Below are 20,910 nucleotides of genomic sequence, written 5' to 3'. Positions count from 1 at the left end.
TTTTTTTTTTTTTTTTTTTTTTTTTTTTTAATTTTTATTTTTTTTTTATTGGTGTTCAATTTACTAACATACAGAATAACACCCAGTGCCCGTCACCCATTCACTCCCACCCCCCGCCCTCCTCCCCTTCTACCACCCCTAGTTCGTTTCCCAGAGTTAGCAGTCTTTACGTTCTGTCTCCCTTTCTGATATTTCCCACACATTTTTTCTCCCTTCCCTTATTTTCCCTTTCACTATTATTTATATTCCCCAAATGAATGAGAACATATAATGTTTGTCCTTCTCCGACTGACTTACTTCACTCAGCATAATACCCTCCAGTTCCATCCACGTTGAAGCAAATGGTGGGTATTTGTCATTTCTAATAGCTGAGTAATATTCCATTGTATACATAAACCACATCTTCTTTATCCATTCATCTTTCGTTGGACACCGAGGCTCCTTCCACAGTTTGGCTATCGAAACGCCGGGACACCTGCACCCCGATGTTTCTAGCAGGCCTTTGTTTCTTTACTTCTTTTTCCCCGTCTTCCTACCTTGATAGATGCGCGAACTCTTCTCACTGTAGCATTCCAGCTGGTCTCTCTTTAAATCTCAGGCCGAATTGATAGATTTTCAGGATAATTTGAAGGTTTTCTAGGTAATTTGGTGGAGACAGGTGATTTGGAGACCCTACTCTTCCGCCATCTTGCTCCTCTGCTGTGCATTTTGAATGGATGTTGGAACAAGACTATAAATAAAAGTCCAAGTTATTAGCCTTATAGCTGCAACAGCTCCAAGGCCAGAAGCTCAAAACAACACCTGCACCTCCTCCATTACATCTTCTTAGGAGTTCATCATCAAAACACTAACTCAGGAAGCAGTGTTATTTGAAATCAACTGGGACACTGAAAAAAAGGTTGTCCTTAAAGGTTTTGTGGAAATCCTTCAACATCAACTTAAATGCTTTCATTTCTACCCTCTAAGAAGAGAGCCCCCATATAGATCTCTTCCAAGATTGACAGGACTGAAGGATTCTCTGGTACACTGCTATCAGTATGTCCCTTAAAAAACCAAGAGGAAACTAAAATCAAGATTAATGGAAAATCTTGCCAACGTCTGGTAGATACTGGAGCTACACTCTCTACTTTAAAACCCAGTCTCATAAGACAATAAATCTCTCTGAATAGAGAAGAAACTTCTAATAGTGGAGGTATCTAATAAAATTCAGAGAAAGCCTCTATCTCAATTAGTGCAATCGACTCTGGGACCTTCACCGAAAAACATTTCTTTTTGCTGTGTGACACAGCTCCAGTCAATGTATTAGGTAGAGATCTCCTTTCCAAATTGAAGAGGCTGATATATTTTGCCTCAAACAGAGAGCTTACTTTAGAATTTCCTGACCAAACTGAACCTAATCTTTATGTTTCTCACAATCTTTCTTTGATATAGAATAGGAATAATTCCAGGAAATGATCTTTAATTTAATCCAGGTGTTTGAAGATTCATGGGCTAACAATTGGAGAATAGAAAATGGAGAACCTATAAAAGTTCAGATAGACATAACTAAACCTCTTCCCAAATCACCTCAATATCCACTACAGCCCAAGGCCATATAGTGCCTCATGCCAGTAATTGCCTATCTTGCCTCTCAGAGGGCTATTGTCTCTTTAAGGGTTGAAACCCAACTATCACTTGCCCTCCATGCTCTTCTAGTGGTGAGTCAGCTGGCTTTTAAAAATCCAGGTTCCAGTGGAATACTACTCAGCCATCAGAAACAAGGAATACCCACCATTTGCTTCAACGTGGATAGAATTGGAGGGTATTATGCTGAGTGAAGTAAGTCAATCAGAGAGGGACAAACATATGGTTTCACTTGTACAGGGAATATAAAAAATAGTGAAAGGGATTAAAAGGGAAAAGGGAGAAAATGAGTGGGAAATATCAGAGATGTGACAGAACATAAGAGACTCCTAACTCTGGAAAACGAACAAGGGGTAGTGGAAGGGGAGGTGGGCGGGGGAATGGGGTGACTGGATGACGGGCACTGAGGGGGGCACTTGACAGGATGAGCAATGCGTCTTATACTATATGTTGGCAAATCGAACTCCAATAAAAAATACAAATAAAATAAAAAATAAATATTCATAAGAAACTAAAAAAATAAAATAAAATAAAAATAAAACTCCAGTTTCCAAATTCCACTGGTTATACAAACTCACGAATTCATCCCCTCTGGTTTTCAAGGACAGATGTTTGGCGATTTGTTTTCCACCCACCCCCACCCCCAACTCCAGGTATTCCCTGGTGCTTTCCCCTGTGACTGCAGTTGCCTCCTTCCTGAGGGCAGCTTCCTACCACCGTTTCTGCCCTTCCTAACCTCTTAGATGTGGGCTTCTTTTCTACATTTAGTTGTGGAGTTTGTTCTGCCAGTCTTCAGCTTGCTCTTCTGTTTATTTATTTGGCTGTGAGTGATACCTAGTTGTAAACATGGAATGGTGTGAGCTTAGGTCCTCCTACTTTGCCATCTTCCCAAGCTCCAGAAATGGCATTTATTAACAAACTCCACATGCTCTCCAATATCTTCTTAATTCTGAATTGACTCAGCAGTTTTCTACAAGCAGGCTATCCTTCTATGAGAACCTCCTGCTTTTACCACCTAATCTCCATCTTAAACATTGCAACACTCTTAATCTTATAGTTACTACCCTTGCCTGACAAGGGCAAAGCCCATGACTCGGAAGTAATAATGTTGAATTTTAGGACACTGCATCCTGATTTTCCAGATGCCTCTTTGACTAATCCCGATGTAATTTTGTTTGTTGATGGATCATATTGTAAAAATGAAAATCAGAATTTCCAGGCAGGCTATACTGTTACTATCCAGTACGTACTACTTGAGAGGCTAAACTTTCCTAAGCTAAATCAACTTAACAACCAGAGCTCTATATCTTTATCAGAATATGCCAATTATCAAAAGGACATATTATTAATATTTATATTGACAGCCAGTATGCCTTTGGGGCAGATGCTGTGCATCTGTGTTTTGGGGATGTTATAGAAACCAAGGGCTTTCCTTTATATCCACTGAGACTTCAATCAAAAATAAACAGCAAGCAAATGACCTTCTTGCAGCTATTCTCTTACCTTCTGAAACTGTTGTGACCAAAATTGAGGCTGACAGGAAAAGGACTGAAATTAAGTATCAGGGAAATGACCTGGATGACTTTTGTGCAAAGGCAGCAAGAACAGAAAGTATAAAGGCTTTGGCATATGTAGATAAAGTCCATTCCTCTTCTGCAAAAAATAATCTCTTGTTGCCAGACTTTTGTCATCCTGATGTGCTGTGACACGGCAACAATCTCCTCCTGATTCAGAAAAATCAGTGTGCAAACAATGGTTGTAAATTCAATGAACAATTGGAGCCATGAGAAATCCAAGATTGTCACTTGTTTTTATTAATACAAACCCCAACTTTTGGTTCTTGCATTCTTTCACCAGCCATTATTCAGCTAAAAGGACTCAAATTATGCAAAACACACCACTAGAACAATGAGCAAAGAACACAAACACAATCAAGTTACACACACTAAAAGAATATCTAAAAACCATGGAGAAAGATTCTCAAGTATATTAATGAAATGAAAAATAAGGTGAGATTTTCGTATATTTTATTTTTAAAATAAATTTAATTAATTAATTTAATTTACTAGATTTGCAAAGATGAAAAAGATTGATAATAATGCTTGGGTTGGTTTTGTGCCTCTGCCACAAAACTCCCCAAAACCTTTGTAATTTCCTAAGAGATACGAGCAATAAAAGTGTGTCTTTTGTTATAATATTTGGTCTTTTGTCACTTCAGAGCCAAAAAACTAAAATGAGTGTCATTGTTACTTATAACAAGTCCCTTTCAACTACAACTGAGTTTATTAATAAGGTGACTTTTGGAAATCCCCTAAAGATATGAGGCTGCTTGCCAGGAGAAACAACCATGATTGGAGGGCTGGAACTTTCTGTCCCACTCCCTGGATTTCCAAGGAGGGGAGATGTGCAGGAAAGATTGAATCAATCCTCAATAACCAATGATTTAATCAATCATATCTGTGTAATGAAGCCTCATAAAAACTCAAAAAGGATGGGATTCAGAGAGTTTCCAAGTTAGTGAACCACATGCTGCTGTGCAGGGTTGAAAACTCCATGGTGACAGAAGCTCCTTTGTTCAAGATCTCACACTATGTATTTCATTTGCCTATTGATTTATATACTTTGTGATAAATGAGTAATCTAGTGAGTAAACTGGTTTCTGGAGTTCTGTGAGCCTGTCCAACATATTAATCAAACCTAAGGAGGGAGCACAGGTAATAACTTGAACTTGTTATTGGCATCTGAAGTGGAGGGCAATCTTGCGGGATTGAGCCCTTAAGCTGTAGAATCTGATACTATCTCCAAATAGATAGTGTCAGAATTGAATTAACTCAGGTGATACCAGAGAATTGCTTGGTGGTTTGGCAACAAAACACACACATTGGAATGGGAGCAGAACTATAACATGAAAAGATGTTCAACATCATTAATTATCTAGGAAATGCCAATCAAAACTATCATGAGATACTACTTCATCTTCACTAATATGACTAGAAGCAAACTTTCAGAAAATAACAAATGTTGATGAGGATGTAGAGATAACAGAATCTTCATATACTGCTGGTAAGAAAGTTTAAAATGATCAACCACTTTGGATAAACATTTAGAAGTTCCTCAAATGATTAATTGTTTTGTTGCCATGAACTCTGAACACATTGTGCTAAATGAAGAAGTCAATCCCAAAAGAACACATATTGTATGATTTCATTTATGTGAAATATCCAGAATAGGGAAATCTATAGAGACATATTATGTTAATGGTGCCTTGACTTGAAGAGAATTGTGGAATGGGGAGTGATTAGTGAAGGTGTACTTTTTGAGTTTCTTTTTGATGTACTGAAATGTCTTAAAATTGACTATGGTGAGGAATGTACATTTCTTTAAGTATATTAGAAACCATTAAAGTGTACACTTTAAGTTGGCAGATCTTATGGTATGTAAACTATAGTTCCATACTGCTGTTTTAAAAAGATATGAGAGTCTTAGCCAGATGTGATTATTAATTGAACATGAGGAACAATGATCAGGGATTCAAGGATAATGCCCAGATTCTGGGTTTGCCAATGGGTGGATACTAAGGCAGAAAACAATTGAAAAAGAAGCAGGTCTAAGGTGAAAGTCAAGAGCTAGAAAGAGAGTGAGACAGCATATATAGAGATTTAAAAAAGAATTAATGATTTTATTTATTTGTTCATGAGAGACACAGAAAGAAAGGCAGAGACATAGGCAGAGGGAGAAGCAGGCTCCATGCAGGAGCCCGATGGGGGACTCATCCTAGGACCCCGGGATCATGCCCTGAGCCTAAGGCAGATGCTCAAGCACTGAGCCACCTGGTAGTCCTAAGATTTTAAAACTTTTTTAGAGGTGATGAATCATGGCCTCTTTGAGAATCAGCTAAGAAGTTTGGCCCCTTTCCCTGATAGAAATGTGAATATATTACCACCTTCTCACATATACAGATAATATTTCAATATCTGTTCCACAGACTTCTGTGTTGAAAATAACAAGTTTACTCAGGATGGTCAGTAGTCAGTGTTCCTTGGACCCTGGCATAAATGAGGGAGTACCAGGGTGAGTATAGACTGGCAAATAGTGACCCTACAGCAAGGCCTGGTTCTTCCTGAGTGCTCTGGAGGTGGGGAGGATAGGATGAGGATCCCAGCAGTCTGCACTTCCTAACCCAGGTTAAAGATAGCAGGAATGTCCCACGGAGTCTTCCACCTGGACAAGGTAACAGAAAGAACAGGCCGACTTGGGAGGCTTTCCCCACAGCAATCAAATCTCTACTGTTCTTGGAATCCTCTACCATAGAGGTATAGAAGAGGTATGAGAACAGAGCCCTGCCCCTACACATCTGTCTGGGAGGTGAGTCACTAGGTGGGAATTTTTTTTTTGGGGGGGGAATAAAAAAACTAAAGGAATTTACTTAGGTCATTACCTTGATCACTTGTTTATCTGTATTCTTGGATTAAGCAGTCAAGAGCCTGAATGTAGGAAATAAAAGGCCCTTGTATGTGGCATTGGGAAGACAGGCACCTTCCCGATTTCTTGTCAGGGCAGGGACAATCTATCTCTGCATCCCTCAACCTGCCACTGCCTCAGAGCACTTCCCTTTGTTTAGGTATTCAAAATCATCAATAATAGCCATCAAATTTCAGCAGATGGCTTCAGTTGTCACCAAATACTTTTCCATACATAATGAATGTTATCATAGAATAAAATATAAATGTTTATTAACAAATCTTAAAATTTGTTTCAGAAATAGGGGAAACAGTGGATTATTTATATAGAATGACCAAGATCTGACACCTGGATTTCTCTTTGAGCATTTTCAAAACACTGTTCGTGTTCAGGAAGATTCCCTGTCCCCCAATGCACCCCTCCCCCCCCCTTTTTTCACAAAATATTAAAACAAGGTAGAATGTTCTAAAATGAAGTTTTGTGGAGCCCAGAGAAAATATTTTCTGTGTGATGCAGAACATAAAAAATGAGTTTCCTGTGTTGAAGCATGTCTTATAAGAGTGAAACCTCATAATTATGTTTTTTGAGCAATACTTATTTAAAAAAAATAATAAAGAGAAAATTTTAGGAAGCAGATACACAACTAGGGAGAAGAGAAGAAAAAACTGAAAAGACCAAGCCAATGCCAAGGCCTTGGGGAGAGGGGGAGGGTGATATGCAGACCTTCCCTGGTAACCAAAGATGGGCAAACCCCAACCGCTAAGCGGTGAGGCCACTAGCTGGCCCTCAGATTGGAGAGTACAAAAACTGAGTGACTGACAAGACGGTGAGCGTCGTGGCCCCGTGCACAAACCCACAGAGGGGTAGTTGGTACATAGGGGACGTGGGGATGAGGGTCCAGTAGAGCTCCCTGCCCCGTCCAGAGGGAGTGGAGTGGGAGGGGAGCGAACGCGTTGGTGACGCGGGGCGCTCACGTGACGTGGAGCTGCAGAGCAACTCAGCCTTCGGTGCAGTCGTCACTCCCGTCTGGGTACCTGCTCCCAGCTGTTCTGCGCCCGGCGGGCTGGCATCAGTCCCGAGGAAAGCGGAGCAGGTAAGGGCTCCGGGGCCGGCTCCTAGGATCAGCGCAGCGGGTCCGGGCCAGCTTTCTCCACCCTCGGCATTCTTGGGAACATCCATAGTGGCCCCCTGGGGTGGGGGTGCTGGGACGGCCAGAGAGCAGCAGAGCAACTAAGAGCGATTGGAAATCACCCCCAGTTCCTGCAGGAAAATAGTGAACCTCCCGGGCGGGGTGGGGGGACGTTAGGGTTGAGAGCCGGAGATGGGGATTAGGGGGCGGCCAGGGGGGCCCGGGACCCGGAAGGAACCAGGTGGTGGCAGGTCGGCGCCAAACGCTTCGCAACACCCCCCACTCCCTCCACGCTGGCCCTTTGCAGGACTGCAGGCCTAGGTGTCAAGTGTCGCGGCGGCGCCCACACGGCGAGAATCGGGAGAAGGAGGAGACAGCAAGGATAGGCCCAGGTCGGTGCGGGGGACAGAGTGGGGGTCGGGTGCAGAGCCGAGTTTGAGACCCCCTCCCATCTACGTCATCCCCTGTCCCCCATCCTCCATTTTGGTGACTGCAGAAGCCTGGGGATGGAACTGTAGGAAAATGGTGGGTTTGGAGGGAGGTAAGACAGAGAAGAGAGAGAAGGGGGAGGGTCCGAACTGGAGGCCCCCTAGAGGGCGCACAAGGCTTTTCAGGTAGGAAAATGAAATTTTTAAAAACCGTTGATATCCAGGGCTCTGAAAGATGAGCAGTAAGGCTTCTGTCCTCGGTGCTGACCTGTCCACCAAAAACTCAACCCCTTCTTTTATCTTTTGTCTCCTAGGAGCAATGGCGTCCCAAGAGGAACACGCAGTAAAAAATCTCAACATGGAAAATACTGACCAGGAAAATAAAAAATATGATGAAAAGGAGCAAAGTACTAATAAAGGAGAGCCCTTGGCCCTCCCTTTGGAAACTGGTGAATATTGTGTGCCTAGAGTAAATCGTAGGCGGTTCCGTGTTAGGCAGCCCATCCTGCAGTATAGGTGGGATGTGTTTCAGAGGCTTGAAGAGCCACAGGGAAGGATGAGAGAAGAGAATATGGAAAAGATTGGGGAGGAGATGAGACAACTCATGCAAAAGCTGAAGGAAAAGCAGTTCAGTCATAGTCTACAGGCAGTTAGCACTGACCCTCCTCACCGTGACCATCAGGATGAGTTTTGCCTTATGCCTTGAATCCTGATATTATCCCTGAAATTAATAGGGAGACTCTTGCTTTCTAAACTTAACGTGTTCGTGATATACGTTTGTTGTAAACCTTTTCATGTCACTCATTTCTGGTATGTCTATTATTACTTAGAGTTAAATGTTGTGTTTTTGACCCAATCTGTAAGATTTTGTTAGCAGGAGAATTTTACCTATTGCATGGAAAGATGTTCATATGTTGTGAAACCAATAAAGCAGTTTTAAAAAAGCAACCTCTGTATTTTTACTTCGAATCTTATATTTATGTATTTAGTACATGAAGAAAAAATGCTGAAATTAAATATACCAAAGGATTTATTTAATACAGGGACTCATTTTTGTGAGATGAGTTGATGTGTTTTCTTTTATATTTTCTGTAGTTTTAGAAGAAATGGAAACTATTTTTAATGACCTTGAAGGTAGGAGGGTCACATAATAAATAATTGGTTATGAAATTTGGATATTTTAGCCAGAAGAATAAACCCAAGAATTCTTTATAAATTAAGGACTCTGTTTGTTTCACATGACTGAAATAGAATCAGGTATGTGAGCTATGTTTACCTATTTTTGTCCTCATCTCCACCTATTAGGCAAGACTGCCTATGCTCAAATTTTCCTTTCAGATATTTATCAGAGTTTCCAAAGATAATTCTCACCAGTCCAGTATCTTCTTCTGCTGGTCAAGCTGAATTCTGCCTGGCAAGAGGTAGGCTCTTAACAAAATACAGTTAATAAGAGCTTTAAGTTCTTGTCTTTAAGTTCTTGTCTCAGTTCAGTCCCTGAATAAAATAAACTTGGATATGCAGCTTCACCTGAGGAGTGTGTGGGAGAATCACCTAAGGAATTTCTTGAAAATCTAGACTCTTTGGGGTGCTTGGGTGGATTAGTCAGTTAATCTCAGGTTTTGGCTCAGGTCATGATCTCAGGGTGGTAAGATTAATTTAGCATCTTCCATGGTCAGTGAAGAGTCTGCTTGAGATTTTCTCTCTCCCTCTTTCTCTGCCCCCACTCCCACGTTCCCTTATGCTCTCTCTAGCTCTCTCTCTCAAGTAAATAAATCTTAAAAAAAAAAGAAATGTAGACTCTTGGTCCTCCCCTAAATCTACTGAATGGAGATCCAGAACTCTAATATTTAGCAAGAAATCCTGGTAATTCTGATGTACATTAATGTCTAAAGGGCTGCTAGGTGTATATATTTATTGTCTCAACTCTTAAATAGGAACCATAATGAAGAACATAAAGGTGAATATCTGAATTCAGTGGAAAGAAGCATTAAAATGTAAAGAGTAAGAAAATTTAAAAGGCCTTTAGATTCACTACATAAAAATTAAAAGTATATACTCTGAAAAATGGTAATATTGAGCTGCATGTGGTTATTAAGAACTTGAAACATGGTTAACACAGTATGAGATGTGCAAAGTGTAAAGCATACAGAAGATTTTTTAAAAATTTGTTATTGGAGTTCAATTTGCCAACATATAGCATAACACCCAGTGCCCATCCCGTCAGTGCCCCCCTCAGTGCCCGTCACCCAGTCACTCCCACTCCCTACCCACCTCCCTTTCCAACACCCCTTGTTCATTTCCCAGAGTTAGGAGTCTCTCATGTTCTGTCCCCCTTTCAGATATTTCCCACTCATTTTTTCTCCTTTCCCCTTTATTCCCTTTCACTATTTTTTATATTCCCCAAATGAATGAGACCATATAATGTTTGTCCTTCTCCGATTGACTTATTTCACTCAGCATAATACCCTCCAGTTCCATCCATGTCGAAGCAAATGGTGGGTATTTGTCATTTCTAATGGCTGAGTAATATTCCATTGTATACATAGACCACAGCTTCTTTATCCATTCATCTTTCGATGGACACCGAGGCTCCTTCCACAGTGTGGCTATTGTGGACATTGCTGCTAGAAACATTGGGGTGCAGGTGTCCTGGCGTTTCACTACGTCTGTATCTTTGGGGGAAATCTCTAGCAGTGCAACTGTTGGGTGGTAGGGCAGTTCTATTTTTAACTCTTTGAGGAACCCCCACACAGTTTTCCAGAGTGGCTGTACCAGTTCACATTCCCACCAACACTGCAAGAGGGTTCCTTCCCCTTTCTCCACATCCTCTCCAACATTTGTTGTTTCCTGCCTTGTTAATTTTCCCATTCTCACTGGTGTGAGGTGGTATCTCATTGTGGTTTTGATTTGTATTTCCCTGATGGCCAGTGATGCAAGGCATTTTCTCATGTGCTTTTTGGCCATGTCTATGTCTTCCTCTGTGAGATTTCTGTTCATGTCTTTTGCCCATTTCATGACTGGATTGTTTGTTTCTTTGCTATTTAATAAGTTCTTTATAGATCTTGGATACTAGCCTTTTATCTGATACGTCATTTGCAAATATCTTTTCCCGTTCTGTAGGTTGTCTTTTACTTTTGTTGACTGTTTCTTTTGCTGTGCAGAAGCTTCTTATCTTGATGAAGTCCCAAAAATTCATTTTTGCTTTTCTTTCCTTCATGGATGTATCTTGCAAGAAGTTGCTGTGGCCAAGTTCAAAAAGGGTGTTGCCTGGGTTCTCCTCTAGGATTTTGATGGAATCTTGTCTCAAATTTAGATCTTTCATCCATTTTGGGTTTATCTTTGTATATGGTGTAAGAGAATGGTCTAGTTTCATTCTTCTGCATGTGGATGTCCAATTTTCCCAGCACCATTTATTGAAGAGACTGTCTTTTTTCCAGTGGATAGTCTTTCCTCCTTTGTCGAATATTAGTTGACCATAAAGTTGTGGGTCCACTTCTGGATTCTCTATTCTGTTCCATTGATCTATGTGTCTGTTTTTGTGCCAGGACCACACTGTCTTGATGAACACAGCTTTGTAGCACAACCTGAAACCTGGCATTGTGATGCCCCCAGCTATGGTTTTCTTTTTTTAATATTTCCCTGGCTATTCGGGGTCTTTTCTGATTCCACACAAATCTTAAGATGATTTGTTTCAACTCTCTGAAGAAAGTCCATGGTATTTTGATAGGTATTGCATTAAATGTGTAAATTGCCCTGGGTAACATTGACATTTTCACAGTATTAATTCTTCCAATCCAGGAGCATGGAATATTTTTCCATCTCTTTGTGTCTTCTTCAATTTCCTTCAGAAGTGTTCTGTAGTTTTTAGGGTATACGTCCTTTACCTCTTTGGTTATGTTTATTCCTAGGTATCTTATGCTTTTGGGTGCAATTGTCAACGGGATTGACTCCTTGATTTCTCTTTCTTCAGTCTCATTGTTAGTGTATAGAGAGATGCCACTGATTTCTGGGCATTGATTTTGTTTCCTGCCACACTGTTGAATTGCTGTATGAGTTCTAGCAATCTTGGGGTGGACTCTTTTGGGTTGTCTAAGTACAGTATCATGTCTTCTGTGAAGAGGGAGAGTTTGACTAGTTTGCCAATTTGAATGCCTTTTATTTCTTTTTGTGGCTTGATTGCTGAGGCTAGGCCTTCTAGTACTATGTTGAACAGCAGTGGTGAGAGTGGACATCCCTATCTTGTTCCTGATCTTAGGGGAAAGGCTCCCAGTGCTTCCCCATTGAGAATGATATTTGCTGTGGGCTTTTAGCAGATGGCTTTTAAGATGCTGAGGAATATTCCCTCTATCGCTACACTCTGAAGAGTTTTGATCAGGAATGGAAGCTGTATTTTGTCATATGCTTCCTCTGCATCTACTGAGAGGGTCATATGGTTCTTGGTTTTTCTCTTGTTGATATGATCAATCACATTGAATGCTTTGAGTGTATAACCTTGCATCCCAGGATAAATCCCATTTGGTCATGGTGAATAATCTTCTTAATGTACTGTTGGATCCTATTGGCTTGTATTTTGTTGAGAATGTTTGCTTCTGTGTTCATCAGGGATATTGGTCTAGAATTCTCCTTTTGGTGGGGTCTTTGTGTGGTTTTGGAATTAAGATGATGCTGGCCTTATAGAACGAGTTTGGAAGTGTTCCATCCCTTTCTGTCTTTCGGAACAGCTTTAGTAGAATAGGTATGGTTTCTTCTTTAAACGTTTGATAGAATTCCCCTGGGAAGCCATCTGTTCCTGGACTTTTGTGTCTAGGGAGGTTTTTGATGACTGCTTCAATATCCTTCCTGGTTATCGGCCTGTTCAGGTTTTCTCTTTCTTCCTGTTCAGTTTTGGTACTTTGTGGTTTTCCAGAAATGCGTCCATTTCTTCTAGATTACCTAATTTATTGGCATATAGCTACTCATAATAAGTTTTTTTAAATTTATTTATTACAGTCACACACAGAGAGAGAGAAAGGCAGAGACACAGGCAGAGGGAGAAGCAGGCTCCGTGCACCGGGAGCCCGACGTGGGATTTGATCCCGGGTCTCCAGGATCACGCCCTGGGCCAAAGGCAGGCACTAAACCGCTGCGCCACCCAGGGATCCCCTCATAATAAGTTTTTAAAATCGTTTGTATTTCTTTGGTATTGGTGGTGATCTCTCCTTTCTCATTCATGATTTTATTAATTTGAGTCTTTTCTCCTTCTTCTTTCTAATAAGGCTGGCTAATGGTTTATCTATCTTATTAATTCTTCCAAAGAACCAACTCCTGGTTTTGTTACTCTGTTCCACAGTTCTTCTGGTCTCGATTTCATTGAGTTCTACTCGAGTCTTTATTAACTGTCTTCTTCTGCTGCGTGAAGTTTTCATATGCTGTTCCTTCTCCAGCTCCTTTAAGTGTAAGGTTAGCTTTTGTATTTGAGTTCTTTCCAGTTTTTGGATGGATGCTTATAATTCGATGTATTTCCCCCTCAGGACTGCTTTTGCTGTATCCCAAAGATTTTGAACGGTTGTATCTTCAGTCTCATTAGTTTCCATGAATCTTTTTAATTCTTCTCTAATTTCCTGGTTGACCCTTTCATCTTTTAGTAGGGTGGTCCTTAACCTCCACGTGTTTGAAATCCTTCCAAGAAAAAAGTAAAAGTTAAACAATTTTACAGCTGTGTAATAGTTACATGGAAAAAATGACCAGTTTCATTGGTAAGCAAGGATATGCAAATGAGACCAAATTTTTTTAAAGTGACAAGTTGGTAAATAATTTTAATAATAGCAACCAACATTTATTGATCATTATTATAATCTAAATATTTTACCTGACTTATTCAATTTCCCTAACCACATAAGTTGCATGAGGATACTATTGTTAGGCCATTTTATAGTTAAGAAGAATGAACCACATACCCAAAGCCATGTGACTATTAACTTGTGGAGCTGGAATTTGAACACAGTGTGACTTTTGAATCCAAGTCATTATTAGTGATTTATACCTAGAGATAAGTGTTCCTTCATACAGTGAAAACATAAAAGAGCGTGGGCAGTTTCATACAGTGTTGGTGAGACTGAAAACTGGTTCAACTTTTCTGAAATATAGTTTGAAAATATGTATCAAAAGTCTTAAAACAATTCTCTAGTCTTTAAATAGAAATTCTATGCTTATGACTACATTCCAGCTGAGAAATCATAAAAATGATTTGTATTGGAACTGTGAAAACATCCAAATGTGCAAGCGTGTAAATAAGATGACCTTTGAACAATGCAGAGGTTAAGGGTGCTAACACCCTGCACAGTCAAAATTCCACATATAATTTTTGACCTCTAAAAACCTAATTACTAATAGCATACTGTTGACTGGAAGCCTTACCAAAAATATAAAGTCAGTTAACACATATTCTTCATGTTATATGGATATATAACATAATATATATTAGTATAAAATATATATTTTAGGGATCCCTGGGTGGCTCAGCAGTTCAGTGCCTGCCTTTGGCCCGGGGCGTGATCCTGGGGTTCCAGGATCGAGTCCCATATCAGGCTCCCTCCATGGAGCCTGCTTCTCCCTCTGCCTGTGTCTCTGCTTCTATCATGAATAAATAAATAAATAAATAAATAAATAAATAAATAAATATCTTAATAAAGAATTAAACTTCTAAAAAATATATATATATTTTAGATATATAGTATTTCTATGATAAAGTAAGCTAGAGAAAAGCAAATGTTATTAGGAAAATCATAAGGGGGACGCCTGGGTGGCCCAGTGGTTGAGTGTCCTGGGATTGAGTCCCACATAGGGCTTCCTGCATGGAGCCTGCTTCTCCCTCTGCCTATGTCTCTGCCTCTCTCCCTCTCTCTGTCTCTCATGAATAAAATAAAATCATGAAAAAAAGGAAAATCATAAGGAAGAGAAAAATATATTTACAGTATTGTACTGCAAAAAATTCACCTATAAATCAACCCATACAGTTCAAACTGATGTTGTTCAAGTGTCAATTGTTTATGGAAGAGCAGGATGTTTACTTTAGCAATTTTGAAAAGTCAAAAACCTGGATATGACTTTAACACTAATAAGGGAAAGATAAATACATAAGATGCATTAATACTTTAGAAAGCTATCTGGCCATTATAAATAATGTAGTAGTTCTGAATAGGAAGAAATGGAAAATTCTCTAATATTGTTATTTTAATTATATTGAGTAGGGAATATCAGCTGTATGTAAAGAATAATTGACTAAAATTTGCTTAAATATTAAGGAAGTTTATATTTCACATAGGAGAAGGAGCAGAAATAGGTAGAACAGGCTTCAGGGCTGATTGATTCAGGACTTCATCAAGGACCCTGGTTTCCATCTCTGGTTAACTTCTACCATGCCTGGTGTCAGCTTCATCCTAAGGCTGGTGTTTACCCCTGATGCAACAAGATGGCTATTGTGGTGATTGAGGATATATTCATTTCTGTTTCTGCCCCTCAGGAGAGAAAGGATAACCTCTTTCCCAACCATGGAATATAAGACCTCTTCAATCTGACTGGGCCATTTTAAGATCATTAGTCATCCTCAACCAGTAACAGTCTTCAGAGAAATTCCAAATCCTGACAGGTTCAGAATAGTTAGAGCCTGCCTGCTGAAGGTGTTACTAAGGAGGGGTGGGGAGGCAATTTAGATATTTGGAGTTTAGATAAGAGATGAAAGAAGAAGCTGATGTTGGATAAGCATACACTATACTGGGAGCTCAAAAATGGGAAGGACTCAGAGTACTCTGTACCTCCAATAGGCCCTGAGTGTAAGATCAACAGCAGGAAGACATACTGAATAACCTTTTATTTTATTTTATTTTTTTAATTTATTTTTTTATTGGTGTTCAATTTACTAACATACAGAATAACACCCAGTGCCCGTCACCCATTCACTCCCACCCCCCGCCCTCCTCCCCTTCTACCACCCCTAGTTCGTTTCCCAGAGTTAGCAGTCTTTACGTTCTGTCTCCCTTTCTGATATTTCCCACACATTTCTTCTCCCTTCCCTTATATTCCCTTTCACTATTATTTATATTCCCCAAATGAATGAGAACATATAATGTTTGTCCTTCTCCGACTGACTTACTTCACTCAGCATAATACCCTCCAGTTCCATCCACGTTGAAGCAAATGGTGGGTATTTGTCATTTCTAATAGCTGAGTAATATTCCATTGTATACATAAACCACATCTTCTTTATCCATTCATCTTTCGTTGGACACCGAGGCTCCTTCCACAGTTTGGCTATCGTGGCCATTGCTGCTAGAAACATCGGGGTGCAGGTGTCCCGGCGTTTCATTGCATTTGTATCTTTGGGGTAAATCCCCAACAGTGCAATTGCTGGGTCGTAGGGCAGGTCTATTTTTAACTCTTTGAGGAACCTCCACACAGTTTTCCAGAGTGGCTGCACCAGTTCACATTCCCACCAACAGTGTAAGAGGGTTCCCTTTTCTCCGCATCCTCTCCAACATTTGTTTTTGTTTTTTTTTTTTTTTAATTTTTTTTTTAATTTTTATTTATTTATGATAGTCACAGAGAGACAGAGAGAGAGAGGCAGAGACATAGGCAGAGGGAGAAGCAGGCTCCATGCACCGGGAGCCTGATGTGGGATTCGATCCCGGGTCTCCAGGATCGCGCCCTGGGCCAAAGGCAGGCGCCAAACCGCTGCGCCACCCAGGGATCCCCCTTCTCCAACATTTGTTGTTTCCTGCCTTGTTAATTTTCCCCATTCTCACTGGTGTGAGGTGGTATCTCATTGTAGTTTTGATTTGTATTTCCCTGATGGCAAGTGATGCAGAGCATTTTCTCATATGCATGTTGGCCATGTCTATGTCTTCCTCTGTGAGATTTCTGTTCATGTCTTTTGCCCATTTCATGATTGGATTGTTTGTTTCTTTGGTGTTGAGTTTAATAAGTTCTTTATAGATCTTGGAAACTAGCCCTTTATCTGATATGTCATTTGCAAATATCTTCTCCCATTCTGTAGGTTGTCTTTGAGTTTTGTTGACTGTATCCTTTGCTGTGCAAAAGCTTCTTATCTTGGTGAAGTCCCAATAGTTCATTTTTGCTTTTGTTTCTTTTGCCTTCGTGGATGTATCTTGCAAGAAGTTACTATGGCCGAGTTCAAAAAGGGTGTTGCCTGTGTTCTTCTCTAAGATTTTGATGGAATCTTGTCTCACATTTAGATCTTTCATCCATTTTGAGTTTATCTTTGTGTATGGTGAAAGAGAGTGGTCTAGTTTCATTCTTCTGCATGTGGATGTCCAATTTTCCCAGCACCATTTATTGAAGAGACTGTCTTTCTTCCAATGGATAGTCTTTCCTCCTTTATCGAATATTAGTTGCCCATAAAGTTCAGGGTCCACTTCTGGATTCTCTATTCTGTTCCACTGATCTATGTGTCTGTTTTTGTGCCAGTACCACACTGTCTTGATGACCACAGCTTTGTAGTACAACCTGAAATCTGGCATTGTGATGCCCCCAGATATGGTTTTCTTTTTTAAAATTCCCCTGGCTATTCGGGGTCTTTTCTGATTCCACACAAATCTTAAAATAATTTGTTCTAACTCTCTGAAGAAAGTCCATGGTATTTTGATAGGGATTGCATTAAACGTGTATATTGCCCTGGGTAACATTGACATTTTCACAATATTAATTCTGCCAATCCATGAGCATGGAATATTTTTCCATCTCTTTGTGTCTTCCTCAATTTCTTTCAGAAGTGTTCTATAGTTTTGAGGGTATAGACCCTTTACCTCTTTGGTTAGGTTTATTCCTAGGTATCTTATGCTTTTGGGTGCAATTGTAAATGGGATTGACTCCTTAATTTCTCTTTCTTCAGTCTCATTGTTAGTGTATAGAAATGCCACTGACTTCTGGGCATTGATTTTGTATCCTGCCACGCTACCGAATTGCTGTATGAGTTCTAGCAATCTTGGGGTGGAGACTTTTGGGTTTTCTATGTAGAGTATCATGTCATCGGTGAAGAGGGAGAGTTTGACTTCTTCTTTGCCAATTTGAATGCCTTTAATGTCTTTTTGTTGTCTGATTGCTGAGGCTAGGACTTCCAGTACTATGTTGAACAGCAGTGGTGAGAGTGGACATCCCTGTCTTGTTCCTGATCTTAGGGGAAAGGCTCCTAGTGCTTCCCCATTGAGAATGATATTTGCTGTGGGCTTTTCATAGATGGCTTTTAAGATGTCGAGGAATGTTCCCTCTATCCCTACACTCTGAAGTGTTTTGATCAGGAATGGATGCTGTATTTTGTCAAATGCTTTCTCTGCATCCAATGAGAGGGAGGAGCAAGATGGCGGAAGAGTAGGGTCTCCAAATCACCTGTCTGAATAACCTTTTAAAGGAGAAGCAGGGCATAAAAAACTAAAGTAGTCCAGAAAATGCTAACATTCAGAGCGAAGAGAGTAAGAATGAGAGTGAGAGCATGAATAATGAATATGATTCAACAGAGTCTCCCCAACTAATAGAAACCTAAGAGATTCCTGGAGCCCTGGGATTAAAGAATCAAAAGAAGGAGCAGTTTCTCCAGAGTTTAGTAAAACCATTCACTAGGATTAAGTGGAAGTCACGTGTGTCTATGCCCAGAGATGCCCAAGAAGCCAGTCAATGAGGAACAGAACCATGTGGAGAGAATTCTAAGAAAATTAATTTTTAACAAAACTTCCACTTTTGTAACATTAATACCACCTGCCTTCACAAATTCTTGCCCTGCTTCATGGACCAGTACAAGATGTGTTGGGCACATCCCTTCCTCCTAAAGTAGATTGAAAGTCAGCCTTGAATGTTCTTGATAATATCTCTTAAAAGCAAATACTTGAGCTGTTTTAGCTTTAAATCTTACCAGAGTTTGTGGAGATTTTCATGGGGCATTGTTTGCTCACTTAGCAGACTCATGACGTCTACCTCAGCCAAGCTACTCTATCCCTCACTAGCCCTTTCCAGAACTTCTCTTCATCCTCCCGATATTTCAAGGCTCAACCTAGATACTTCTTCCTCAGGACAGCTTCCCTGGCTCTATGAGTACCACCCTTTTCTTATTCTTATTAAGGTGACAAGACTTCATAGTTTTTAAATTTCTTTTTTCCCAGAAGTTTGTATGTGCAATAGTGGACCTGCCCAGGCACCTCAAGTTCTGCTTTCCCTGTGATGTCTTAGATTATGTTTTATAAATGTTTTGTATCTTTCACAGATTCACTGAGTGATCAGTAAACTGGTCTCTGTTTCTCCTCTTGATCTTCTCTAATCCAGTCTCTATCTGGCAATCCAAGTAGTATTTTATTTTTTTTATTTTTTTTAGAGATTTATTTTTTATCTCTTTGAAGGGTGTCAGAGGGTGAAGAGAGAGAATCCCAAGCCAACTCCTCACTGAGTGCAAAGCCCAACACAGAGTTCAATCCCACTACCCTGAGGTCATGAGCTGAACCAAAATAAAGAGTTGAACGCTTAACCAATTGAGCCACCCAGGCACCCCAATCCAAGTAGTATTGTAAAGGAGAATTAGAATGTGTTCTTCCCATCAATTATACCCCTTAACATGCCTCCATTGCATTTAAATATTTCAAAACAAAACAAAACAAAACAAATATTTACCCTGGCCTTCAGCTCTGCAAGACCCAGCTCCTGGCCACTTCTCCCACTCAACCGGGCTACTCTCCCCCTCTATTGATAAGCTCTAGACACACTGGGTTCCTTTTGTTCTAAATGGGCCAAGGACTTTCCTACTCTAGAGCATGTACACATGCTGCTTCTCCTTCTGGAAGGCTAATCACTTCCCCCTGGCTAATTCTTATTCACCCTTTAGGACTCAACTTAGTTTTATGGCTTCTGAGAGTCCCTCTCTCATTCCTTGATCTAGCCCCTCATGCTCTCTCTCGCAGAACCATGTTCTCTATCACAATTTAGGATTATGTTTTTATAATGTTTCTCTTCCCCCACTAGACCGTACATTTCATACTCAGAGGGACCATGTCTACCTTATTCATCAGGACATATCCAACATCTAGCCCATTGCCTGACACATGGTAGGTCCCAAGAGATAGTAGGTTGAATGCCACAAAACTGATACTTTTTAAAATTGAAACCAAGCATATGTTGAGGCGCCTGGGTGGCTTTGTTGGTTGAGTTTCCTTTTTTTGTTGTTGTTGTTGGTTGAGTTTCCAACTCGGTTTCAGCTCAGATGATCTCAGAGTCATGAGATTGAGCCCTGCATCAGGCTCTGTGCTCAGTGTGGAGTCTGCTTGAGACTCTCTCTCCCTCTCCATGTGCCCATCCTCACTGTGTGCTCTCTCTCTCTCCCTAAAAATACATAAGTAAACAAACAAATAAATAATCTTTAAAAAACAGGAATATATCAGCAACCTCATAAGTTTCAACCTAATACTTTTGAACAAATGAAAAATGAGGCAGGTGAATTATTAAGAGAATGAGAAAGTAGCCTCAGGAGTATGTTTTAGTCCCACATTACTATTTAATCCCATGACCCTGAGATCATGAACTGAACCAAAATCAAGAGTTGAATGCTTAACCAATTGAGCCACCCAGGCACCCCTATTCAAGTAGTATTTTAAAGGAGAATTAGAATGTGCTTTTCCCATCAATTATATCCCTTAACATGCCTCCATTGCATTTAAATATTTAAAAACAAAATAAAACAAAACAAATCTTTACTCCGGCCTTCAGCTCTGCAAGACTCAGGAATCTGGTTGAGTTGCTGGTCTGAGGATGTTCCCCCTAAAAGAAGGAGTACCTCTAATCTTTGTCATATGTATCTCTCTAGTGAACTCCTCTAAGTCTATGCCTTGCACCCATAGGCCCTTGTGTCCTTCCTTATGCTCTATCTTCTCCCATGATCTTTCATGTTTTCTTCCCCTTTCACAACTGTCTTTGACAACTAATTCATCAGGAGCATAGGGACTTCTACATGATGTGTCTACTCCATTTCTTTGCTGATAAGTTACCGAGTTTTCTTTACTAGGTCATAATAGAATTAGTTTTATTCAAGTGAAAAACCAAAAAGAGGAATCAAAGACACTATTGAATGATGAAGGAACGAACTACTTACCCTGAATGGATTGTTGCATTAGAATGGAGTACCTTTGAGGTGTTGGAGACAGAACCTAAAGAATTTCAGGGCTGCCTCCACTTCACACTCCCATTTTTCCTTTCTTCTTCTATCCAAGGAACTGCAAGTATGGCAATTATGTGACTCTT

General features: G+C 40.2%; 1 protein-coding gene across 1 annotated transcript; it reads left to right on the top strand.

The window, feature by feature from the left end:
• Positions 1-7,019: 7,019 nt before the first annotated feature.
• LOC140628273 (protein BEX1-like) lies at positions 7,020-8,589 on the top strand. Its single transcript, XM_072817489.1, has 3 exons — positions 7,020-7,177; positions 7,521-7,605; positions 7,956-8,589. Exon 3 carries the CDS (start codon positions 7,961-7,963, stop codon positions 8,345-8,347), a length of 387 nt encoding a protein of 128 aa, XP_072673590.1. The 5' UTR covers positions 7,020-7,177; positions 7,521-7,605; positions 7,956-7,960; the 3' UTR covers positions 8,348-8,589.
• Positions 8,590-20,910: the final 12,321 nt, after the last annotated feature.

Source organism: Canis lupus, chromosome X (genome assembly GCF_048164855.1).
Source record: "Canis lupus baileyi chromosome X, mCanLup2.hap1, whole genome shotgun sequence".
NCBI classification, from domain to species: domain Eukaryota; kingdom Metazoa; phylum Chordata; class Mammalia; order Carnivora; family Canidae; genus Canis; species Canis lupus.
Note: the sequence above shows the minus strand (reverse complement) of the source record. Positions and strands in the feature narration are given on the sequence as shown.

Coding starts and splice junctions, on each gene's coding strand:
- LOC140628273 (XM_072817489.1), top strand. CDS start 7,961: ATGGCGTCCCAAGAGGAACACGCAGTAAAAAATCTCAACATGGAAAAT.